General features: G+C 33.7%; 2 protein-coding genes across 2 annotated transcripts in view; one reads left to right on the top strand and one right to left on the bottom strand.

Moving 5' to 3' along the window:
- LOC104720653 overlaps positions 1 to 4,324 on the bottom strand; it is a 5,819-nt gene extending 1,495 nt beyond the window's left edge. Inside the window, exons 1-6 of the mRNA XM_019230807.1 lie at positions 4,243 to 4,324; positions 4,076 to 4,140; positions 2,847 to 3,709; positions 2,436 to 2,729; positions 2,073 to 2,354; positions 1,766 to 1,961 (exon numbers count right to left, since the gene is read on the bottom strand). Of these exons, the coding sequence (XP_019086352.1) occupies positions 1,766 to 1,961; positions 2,073 to 2,354; positions 2,436 to 2,714 (757 nt within the window). The 5' untranslated portion in view covers positions 2,715 to 2,729; positions 2,847 to 3,709; positions 4,076 to 4,140; positions 4,243 to 4,324. The remainder of the gene's footprint in view (positions 1 to 1,765; positions 1,962 to 2,072; positions 2,355 to 2,435; positions 2,730 to 2,846; positions 3,710 to 4,075; positions 4,141 to 4,242) is intronic.
- Positions 10,465 to 10,868, top strand: LOC109127054 (probable non-specific lipid-transfer protein AKCS9). Its single transcript, XM_019231257.1, has one exon. It carries the CDS (start codon positions 10,523 to 10,525, stop codon positions 10,793 to 10,795), a length of 273 nt encoding a protein of 90 aa, XP_019086802.1. The 5' UTR covers positions 10,465 to 10,522; the 3' UTR covers positions 10,796 to 10,868.

Here is an 11,320-nt window from a genome sequence, read left to right as displayed (position 1 = left end):
TGAACCGCAAATAATAATCAATGAATTATAAACAAGATTAATCAATGAATTATTCTCACAGTAATTGGAATAGCTTTAACGAAAAATATTCTTATTCAAATATTCTTCATTCACCTCTTATAAAATAAGGAAATAAAATATGTATACATTATTTTAAAAAATTAGAAACTTAAACCGCTATTTTATAAACCCAAACCGATATATAATTTCTTTCTAATTGTAAAATCTAAACCCTAACCATCTCATTTGTAAACTCAAACCTACATATGATTTTGTTCTAATTGTAAAATCTAAACCCTAACCATCTCATTTGTAAACCCAAACCGTCATATAATTTAGTTCTAATTGTAAAGTCTAAAACCTAACAATTTCATTTGTAAACCAAAACCGACATATAATTTTGTTCTAATTGTAAAATATAAACCCCAAACACCTCATTTGTAAACCCAAATCGACATATACTTTCGTTTTAATTACAAAATATAAACCATAATTCTCATTTGTAAACCCAAACCGATTTACAACCTCGTTTAATTGTAAAAACTAAACCAAGCCAATATTTAACTTTCTTTAAATAAAAGTATACATAATGTGTTTCCATATTTGTTTTGCTTTTTAATTTAATTTTCATTTATTTTTTAATAAAATATTAGATAGAACATCATGATTAGTTGAGAGGGGAGGGGGTGAATACAAAGGTTCACCCCTAGGGGTGAACCTAAGTATTTTTCATATTCTTTTGGTGTTACATAGATGGAAATTGTTCTTGCAAGATTTATAATTTTTTAAAAAAACTCAAAATGATAATTTTAAAAAAAAACTCATATTTGCACTTCAAAAACTCAGATTTTACTTCTTTTTGTTATCATTTTTAGATTTTCTTCGTTAAACTCTTTTACTCTACTCTATCTTTGATATAATGCAATTTTCTTTCATCTATGCTTTTATGTTTTCTGCAATGAGATCTGAGTAGTGTAGTACAGTTTCTAGGGATGGGATAGACAATTTTGTGTTCATGATCGGTTAGGATGTCTTACCTTTTATATTTATGTTTTATAAATTCCCTTCTAGATTGGTGTTCTTAATGCTATCAACAGACCGAGAGGTTGAGATTAGATCTAAGGTGTTTTACCACCGAGAGGTGTAGATGAAATGCTTGAATCAATCAATGCTAGAGATTTACTCACTTAGCCTAAGAGATTAGATGAGTAAGGGGTTTATTAACAATAATGGATCGGTTTGTATTGCTTGCTTGGTCATGTTTTTCCAACGAGAGTTGGGTAGGGAAGTGATTAAGGTTGATTATTTCTATCACGAGAGTGTTTTAACAAGATTTTAGAGATTCATCGTCTAGGGAATATCTGCTTGAGGCATGTAGGACATCCGTACTGGTTAGGAACACTTAGGAGTCGAGTACCCCATCCTTAGGAGCTTTCGTATTTAGATTTTTTACATTTTTATTCATCACTCGATCCCTTACCCAAACAGGTACACGATCACCTGCTTCGAGTATACCTTCGAGCTGTTCTTGTTCATCTTGTTTACTCGATCACCCCACCTGATCCTGTACTCGAATGCTTGCATCGAGTTCTTAGGTCGTGTGGTTCTTGTTCTTTTGCCTTCTTTTGCTTATTTTAGGATTGTTAGATTAAACTCAACTATTGTTTGGCTTGACTTGCATAGTTCTGATCATATCTTATCTGCTAGCATAACAACCATTTGGATTGATAACCCTTTGTACTACAACTGCATAGGGAATTGATACCCTGGGTGAAAATCCTACTATCAGAAGTGTTCTTCTTCTCAACCTTAATAGATTCCTTCTTCTCCAAGAGAGGAAGATTCTCTGATATCTCATCTTCTTCTTTCTTCTCCTTATTGATGACAGTGTATACCTTCCTGACCGCTCTTTGAACTGGATATTCATCATGTGATGTCTGCTTCATCTCAACAATCCATGACTGCAAGCAAACAGAACATTCAACAAACAAAAAATAGAAAATTAAAAATCATAGCGTGATAAGTAAAAAAAAAAAAAAAAAAAANAGAACATATGCTAAAATGTAACTTACAGGTGCTTTACTTGTTCCCTCATCATCCTCAATGGTGTGCGAAGTGGCATCGTTTGGTATACCAGCATCTTTTGCCTCATTTCTTTCTTTCTCCACTGCTTTAATCCTCTCACTCATCTTCTCTTCTAACACAGTCATTTTCTTTTCAACAAATGTTTCAAATTTGCTCTCCAAAGCATCCATTCGACTGTTGAGGGTGTTGCCCAACTCAAAAATAGTCTCATTCATTTTTTCAATCGCCCTCCAAATATCAAAAGAAATTTTCTTCTCATCTTTATCTTCCTACAATAACATCTTTCTTAAAATCACAATAGAGAAAACAAAATTGGTAATAAAGTTAATTGAAGAATAATGAAACCTTACCTCCGTGTTTGTTACATTTTCTCCTTGTTCAGATTTAGGATCACTATCTGTCAATCTCTTTTTCTTAGGATTGCACCCTCTTTCGTCCTTCTCCTTAGCAGCTTCAACACTTCTTTTCTTCTTTTTTGAACTTATACCAACCGTTTTGACACAACTCCAAGCATCTAGAGACAAACAGTTATGAATGAGATCTTTAATGAGCTCGTCTAGGTGTGGATTCGTATGCTCATATGCGTCCAACCATAGAGGATACATTTTTTCCTCTAAAACATGAACCATATGCCTAACATGAACCTACAAGCCATGAATAAAGTGATTAGCGTTGGTAATAACTTTAAATTCACACAAATTATAACAACATGTCAAAAGTATGTTTTTCGATAATAATAGCAAACTAGCACCACTACTAACCTGTTCGTGCAACTCCTTCTCTTTTTTGATGAAGTTTGTGAAGTTGATACGTTTTCTAGATGATCGCCAATCAAGAAGTGGAGCACCAATCGTTTATGTCCTTCTAAACCCATAACTTTCTCCAATTCCAGTAACACTCTCATACAGCCAAATCAACATAGCAGGAACACACCCGTGTATGGTGTATGAATCTCTATCGTAGTCAACAATCTTAACAGAATTCACTAGACTACTAAAAGCCACCTGACCCCATGGATGTTTTTCAAAAGCAACTGGATCTAAAACTCTCTTAGCGGTCGCCAACGGGATTCTAGATGTATGATGAATTCCATGTATGCATACTGACAATAGACATAACCAACCAACCATCATTCTCTTATCAACATCCCATGCTTTGCTAAAATCAATCACCTTTAGCAGCTCACTCCACATAGGACCATCAAGGGTTGTTGGTATTTTCATTTCTTTCCAGAAATCATGGTGATCAACATCAAAGTTTTCTGAAGGGTCAAATGCATCACAATTTAAACTTGTTATCTCCGCAAACTCATTTAAAGAAAATCTAATTGGCCTATCATTGATCAAAGACCAAATCTCATGAATGTTGTTGATTCTCAGCTGATGTGTGAGTAGATAATGAACTCTCTGCCCAGCCCATATGTATTCCAATTCAACAAACTTTATAAACACTCCAAGAGATGATTCCTTCAGTTTATCCCACACATCCACCCCTAATCCTTCTCTCAAAATTCCAATTTTCGACACAAAACAATTGTGGTTCATGCTCCTATGTTGGAGAGGCGATTTCCCTTCTTCATAAAGTAGAGAAGGATATTTGATGCTAGTGCTTGAAGATGCCATTCCTAAAGATACAAAAAAAGAATCAAATGATAGGAAAAGGTAGCAAACAATATGATAAATACTAAATTTTGGAAACAAAAAGAAAATTGATGAACACAAATCTCTCATTTAGGTACCACAAAAATTGTTATATACTTCTAATCCAAAAACAAAAAAAAACTAATCTCTCATTTATAGAAATCAAAGAGAAATTGATGAACACAACAATTAAGATAAAGATAAATCATTCGCAAGTTGGGAGTTTTTATTCTGTAAACACCACAAAGTACAATGCATCGTTCACCATGTGAGTTCTTATTATATATTACTGATGAAAAAAACAGAAAAGAACAGCATCCCAAATAAAAAAGCCCAGAAATTAGTTAAACCTGAAAATCAGAGCTGGAGGAATTCTGAACTTGGTTTCCTTTAAATTGTGCTTGGAACCGAAGATCTGAATCATCATAAATACAATAGAGAACTTAAACAGTAGATAAAAACAGATATGATGAATGAAACAGTGTGAGGGGGAGGAGGGAGAGAATTGAAAACTTACCGACGCTTGTGTTTGGATATGAAAGAGAGACGTGGAAGAAGGAGAAAGATCACGGGAGAGAGACAAGTGTTTGGCAATGGCTGCAATTAAATAAGTCAAAGAGAATCCAATAAGCAATGTGAATAAATCGACATAAACAATGATAATTATAGACACAAGAACCATTCAGAGACTAGAAATGCTTCTACTTATCGTTTACAATAATCAAGAATTGGCATAACACAATAGTGCCCAGAAGCACAATTCCTATCTAATTAGCAAAGACGTTCGGTGGTTTACAATTTTAAAAAAGTATCAAACAAATATGAATAATCTAATTGACGAATAGAGAGATTGGTGCAGGATTAATCTACAATTTTAATAGTATCGAGAGTACTATTGAACAAATCGACACACACAAAAATATATATAAATTTGAGACCATGATCTTAACTCAAAATTGAAGAAATCTACAAACAAAAAATATATCAATTTGAGACCAAATAATGCAATAACTCAAGACCCAAATGAAATCGAGACAAAATCTTATCATATAGACAAAATCGAGTTTGAAGTTCCACCAAAACTATTGAACAGCAAGACCCAAAAAAAACAGGGTTAATCTATAATTGCAAACAATTCAGTAATCGATTCTAATAAGGATTGATATAACAACACTCACCGCCGGACTAAATCGACCACCACCGAAACCACTATGGTTCTTATTACGCCGGTCGAAGATGAGAGCCAACTACGACCGTTTGTATGTGGCTGTAACAAGAGGGGACCAGTGATTGCTCTTCTAATTCGCCGGCGGAAAACCCGACAGATCGACAAATCGAGTTTATTTTGGTGTACGCCGGCGGATGTGTCAATGTTTTGGGTTAGAGAAATAAAAATAAATGATGTATGTTGGGTTTGTTTGGTTTGATAAACTCGATTTTTTCTCTTTTGATTTTTATTTCCTATAAATCTTTTTTTTTTCAAAACACCAAAATAGGCTTTTGGTAATTTAAACAGAAAATTGTGTTAATCTAGTTTTCCCTAAAGGGAATGTGTCAATCGAGCAATATTTTTCCAAATTTGTGTTATTCTGGTCTATTTTTACTATAAATATTAATATTCCAATCTTGACCAAAAATGAAAATCCTATCTAAAAAATTGTTTATAGCCCTCCAACTACCAAAGAGTGTAACACAATGAAAACAAATTTTAAATACAATATGCTCACACTAGTGTAATTGTTACAACAGAGTAATTAATCAACGTATCAAATGAAGAAAATTAGTTTATAATCTACAGCAAATGTAACAGATGAACAAGAAAGAACTAATTAAGCAGTTTTGTAATTGATCATTTAAACAGATGAAAGCCATTAAAGTGATTCACAAGAGGTACTACTTTCTATAATCGCTTTTCCATATTCTTGATCTTCCTAGACCAAGAACCTCAAATGAAGGGACCCATGCCATGGATGCACATGATGCACACGTCTTGGAGGCTTGGAGCGTAGGATCACTGACCTCATACAATGAGATAGAGAACTATAAACGAGACAAAGATGATCTTGAGATACAGGTGGGGCAGCTTTCTCTGGATTATGAGATATCAGCTAGACTTGAAGAAAGCAGACAAGGAACGACCCTCTCACGACTCCGACGAGAAGCGCCGTTGGCGGGAGAGGTCAGATTGAGAGAAAAAACTTGAGGCGGCTAGGGCGAACTTCCTTTTGCAAGAGAGAGGAAAGGAACATTATAGCATCCCTCCGTTTTACCTTTTAGGAGTATTATATAAATAGTAAATACAAATGGTCTTAAGAGCATTTTTATTGGTAGGTTTGTATTTTTGGGGTTTTTACATTTTCTAGTATTAAAAAGTATACTTTTATTAGCTAAGAACCTTTTGTTTGTTAATTAAAAATATACTACTCCAATGGTAAATTCTAAAAGTGGGGTTCTTAGTTTTGAAAAAAATAAAAATTTAAATGTTGAAATGTTTAGGAAGCGTTTTGTAGTTGATACCAAAATTATGAAAGAGAAGCTCATTTTTCTGCTGTTTTTGTGTATCCTGCAGGTACCCAATGAAAATAGACATAGTGTGATATAAAAAACGTCATATAATTACTAGGCATGAAACTTTGGCTTAAGAAGGTATTTTGACATCTGTATAAGAAATAATAACAATAGTCGTAGTATTAAACACATTCCATGACAAAAAAAACATTGATCCCTTTTTAGAAAATCACAAACAACACACCTTTAAAACCTCGTGTTTACATCAAGTGCAGCGGCTCTCGCTCATCGGGAAAGGCACCATCGCGTGGACTATCTGAATCAGTTGGAGACAGTTCTCAAGACAGTTAGAAACCGAGGATTAATGAACACTGCAGATGTGGTCCTTTGGAAGGGAAAAGGTGATTAGTTTAAGGGCAAATTTAGCACAAAAGACACTTGGGAGTATACCAGGAGCACCAGGCAACGACAATTGTGGGTTGCAGGTGTCTGGTTCTCTCAGGCCACTCCCAAATACTCATTTATGGTCTGGTTAGCCATGCTCAACCGCCTGTCTACTAGAGATCGGATGCAGCATTGGAACTCATGGGTGGATACCTCTTGTCCCCTGTGTAACACGCCACTAGAAACTTGCGACCACCTATTCTTCATCTGCCCTTATTCGACAGAAGTTTGGACTGGTTTAACCTCTAAGTTACTTACGCAGAGGTTCTCTACAGACTGGGATACAAACCTGATTCTTCTGGTTGACACCACTTTGGGACCTGTTACTCTGTTTCTCCTGCGTTATGCTTTCCAGGCTTCTCTTCACTCCCTCTGGCAGGAGCGGAATAGACGCCATCACGGGGAAGCTCCAACCCCAGCTGCTCAACTAATTAAACACCTCGATAGGCAGATCCGTAACAGGCTGCTCACGCTCCAACCTAAAGGGAACCCCCACCTGCTGCATGGCGAAGTGGCTCGACTCTCGTTGATAACACGAGTTGACAATTGTTACTTTTGCTATTTTTTTGTAAGAATTTATGTGAGCTAGTCTTCTCTAGTTTGGGGGCATAAAAACACGCTGCACTTGATATAAACACTACTTTTTCGAATAAATTTTACATTTTATTCAAAAAAAAAAAAACGCCTCTTATTGAACATATCTCACATTTCACCAGTCTCACATCTCTACAATCAGACCATCAATCTCAAATCTTACATCTCTACAATCAGACCATCAATCTCAGAGGTAAACCAACACAAAACCATTCAAGATGCAGCAAAAACCGATTTAAAACTGGTCAAGAACAAACAAGCAAAAATCAGAAATCAAGCATTGATCGCAACAAAACAAAGTATACAAAGTTATAAGCTGAACCATTGAGACACTGTTTCAAAAGCTCACCATTAGAAAACACTTCCAAAACAAACTGTAATCTTCACCAAATAAAAAGCCCGAAACAACTGAATTAAATTGATTCCATCTCTTTCTTCCTTGCTTCATTATAAACTCATCAAGATCTGAGACAAAAACTGAAACATTTAACTTATTGCATCAAGAACATAAACTGAACTCTCAAACTGATAGAAATTGAACCATTGAATGAGACGCATATAGGTTCCATCACTAACTTGAAAATTGGAGCTACAAAGGCATCGAGCAATCTGTTGGAACAGAGGGACCATACAACGTTGAAACTTAACAGTCTGTATTGCCTCCAGAACCACTTCAAGTTCACCAAGAAAGAGAATTATTGTTCACAATCTCCCAAAGGACCAAACTTGAGGGGGCTTTTCTAATTGCTGCTACTAATATCTCATCTCTTGTATCTCTTTGTGGATGGAACTAAACAGAACATGTTTTTTTAAGAAGTCTACTAAGAGCTAAAGAACTACTAACTGTGATTACTCGAAAACAAATATTGAGCTTTCTCACCGTGATAAGTTTTCCAGCATTCTCTTCTATTTTAGCCAAGCTGATTGCTGCTACTGCAGCAGCTCCAGATGAAATCCCAACCTAACGTATATAGATTCCGAAAAAAGTATAAACCTTTCATGTTTCTCCTCCAATGTGTATGTGCAAATCGGATCCACCGGAGAAATGTGACTGTGACTCTCCGATTTCAAAGACAAAATTTGCGGATTACATGCACTAGAGTCGCCGTTGATATCTGTCGTCGGTCACCACAAATTGAATCTTCCTCCTCTGCTTGCAATCGATTGTCGACAAAGAGAGTGAGGAGGAAGAAAAAATTATCGATCTTTTTTCCCCTCACTCAACAATAATTGAGCACGTCGACGCTTCTTAGGGATTCTTAAACTCCTTAACTAAGAAGCTTTTCTTAGTAATATTGCCATTTTTGATTTATTTTTAATCAGACTAAAGCAGTGTTCAAGAAAGCGTTAGGCGGTATCTGGGCGGTGACCCAACGCCTAGCGCCTAGAACGCTTAGTCGGGGCCTAAACGGTTTTTAGGCGGTTTAGGCGTTTACAACATAAAACATTATATATATATAATTATATTAAAATATATGTTATAAAAATAAAAATTTATAAATTATAAACAACGGTAAGAAAAATACATTTATTTAAGTTATATTAACAACATATAAATGTTTATAATTACGTATATAGATATAAAACATAATAATTTAATTATATGTAATTTAAAAATCAAAAATAAATATTAAAATAAAATGTATGTAATTTTAAGCGGGTTAGGCGGTCATTTAGGCGTCTGCTGAGTGCCTAACACCTAGACGGCGCCTAGGCGGCCGCCTAGACCGCTTTCTTGAACACTGGACTAAAGTTAAGAAATACGACTAAGAAGTCCCGATAAAGATGATCTAACACACGTAAAACAAACGTGGGTCACTGTCTTGTGCAGAAAACTAAAGAGATTGATGACACTAAACGTTGATCTTCTTTCACATGATATGTTAAGTAACTTGGCATTATACGTATGATTCAGTTCTTGTCATATGTGCTTTGCGTATACTATGTTTAGTTTACAGACGGGGACCTTTCCTATTGTTGCCCCTCATGGCCTCATGGATGAGTATTTATCATTTGAACAATACTTGGGTTCTTTAGGTTGAACCTCTTCATTCACGCTTTTATAAAATAAGAAAATAAAATATGTATACATTTATTATAAAATTAATAACTTTAACTGCTCTTTTATAAACCTAAATCGAACAATACTTGGGGTTCACTCTTAGGGGTGAACCTCTTCATTCACCTCATTATAAAATAAGGAATTAAAATCTGTATACATTTATTATAACATTAAAAACTTAAACTGCTCTTTTATAAACCTAAACCGATATATAATTTCATTCTAATTGTAAAATCTAAACCCTAACCATCTCATTTGTAAACTCAAACCGACATATAATATCATTCTAATTGTAAAATCTAAACTCTAACCATCTCATTTGTAAAGCCAAAACGACATATAATTTTGTTTGAATTGTAAAATCTAAACCCTAACCACCTCATTTGTAAACACAAACCGACATATAATTTTATTTTAATTATAAAATCTAAACCCTAACCACTTCATTTGTAAACCCAAAACGACATATAATTTCGTTTTCATTGTAAAAACTAAACTCTAATCACCTTATTTGTAAACCCAAGCGGACACATAATTTTGTTCTAATTTTAAAAATCTAAACCAAGACAATATTTAACTTTCCTTAATTAAAAGTATATAAATTTTGTTTTCTTAATTTGTTTTGCTTTTAATTTAATTTTGATTTATTTTTTAAATAAAATATTAAATAAAAGATTCTGATTGGTTGTAAGTAGAGGGGGTGAACAAAAAAGTGCATTCTTATGAATGAACCTAAGTATTTTTATTATCATTTCAAGATCATATATTTGACTAGTCACACATTTTTATTTCAAGATCTATTGATTAGTCAATCATTGTTTAGTCAAGCATTAAATATTTTCAATTTTAATTCAAACTTCGATAGTTTGATTCCAATAATATGTCACCTCTCTAGACCGATTTTAGGAATCAAACTATCAAAGTCAAACATTGTTTAATTCAAATCTTGCATATATAGCAAATCGGCCTAGAGAGATGAAATTACACTAAAATAAATGTTATTAAAAATACAGAATATGTTAGCTACCTAAAACACATACACTTTCCTAATGCAAAATAATACTCCATCTATATATATAGCTTCACCATCCTAATTAAACAAAACTCATAATCAATATTCATACATTTTCTAATCAAAAAATATATATCTATTAGAATTAGATTGAAAGAGATACTAAGGGCACAAGGAATGAAGATGAAGTTAACTGCATTAGTTTTCATCGTGTTTGTTCTGTTCTCTCTGGCTCTGTCCAAAGCAGAGGCGGCATGCGACATCCAAGATCTTAAAGTATGTCTACCAGCAGTTATAGGAGGATCCCCACCGACAACGGAGTGTTGCACCAAATTAAAAGATAATCAATCATGTTTGTGTGATTACTTGAAAAATCCATTGGTTGTTCCATATAAGACATCTGCTAAACAAGTTTTTGAAGCTTGTGGTATACCTGTTCCTGTTTGTTAAAACTTAGAATATTTATAAAATAATAGTAAACTATTATAACTATTATAATTTGATGTAATAATGTCTATCATATATTGAGAGTTTATAATTATTTATTCGCCATATATTTCCAGTCTAAACAAATTATATTTATTTAATTATAAACAACTTTCATGTAGTTTTTCACTGTGGGATATGGGTGTTCATTAATCGCTCATGTATTTTCAACCCTATTTGTTTTAAGTTTCTGAAAAACCTCGTTTATTAGTTATACTAATTAATTTGTTCAATGGATCCAAATTCTAATAATCAATAATTTAATTTTAATTATTTAAAAGAAATTACTAAACATATATAATATTTTAAGAAAATCATTATTGATTTAAGGGTTGCCTATAGAAATTTTACTATATTACGTTCAACCAGAATCACCATGTATTTCTTTCCATCTGCCCAATTTAGTGATTTAACGTTAGTAGCTATAAACTTCATAATTCCACCCAAATTATAAAATTCTTCCAAATTAACCATATTCAATTAATTACG

The sequence above is a fragment of the Camelina sativa genome, chromosome 10 (genome assembly GCF_000633955.1).
Source record: "Camelina sativa cultivar DH55 chromosome 10, Cs, whole genome shotgun sequence".
Lineage (NCBI taxonomy): Eukaryota > Viridiplantae > Streptophyta > Magnoliopsida > Brassicales > Brassicaceae > Camelina > Camelina sativa.
This window is presented reverse-complemented; position numbering and strand designations above follow the sequence as displayed.

What these genes read in the sequence shown, in the direction of transcription:
- LOC109127054 (XM_019231257.1), top strand. Translation starts at nt 10,523, where the DNA reads ATGAAGATGAAGTTAACTGCATTAGTTTTCATCGTGTTTGTTCTGTTC.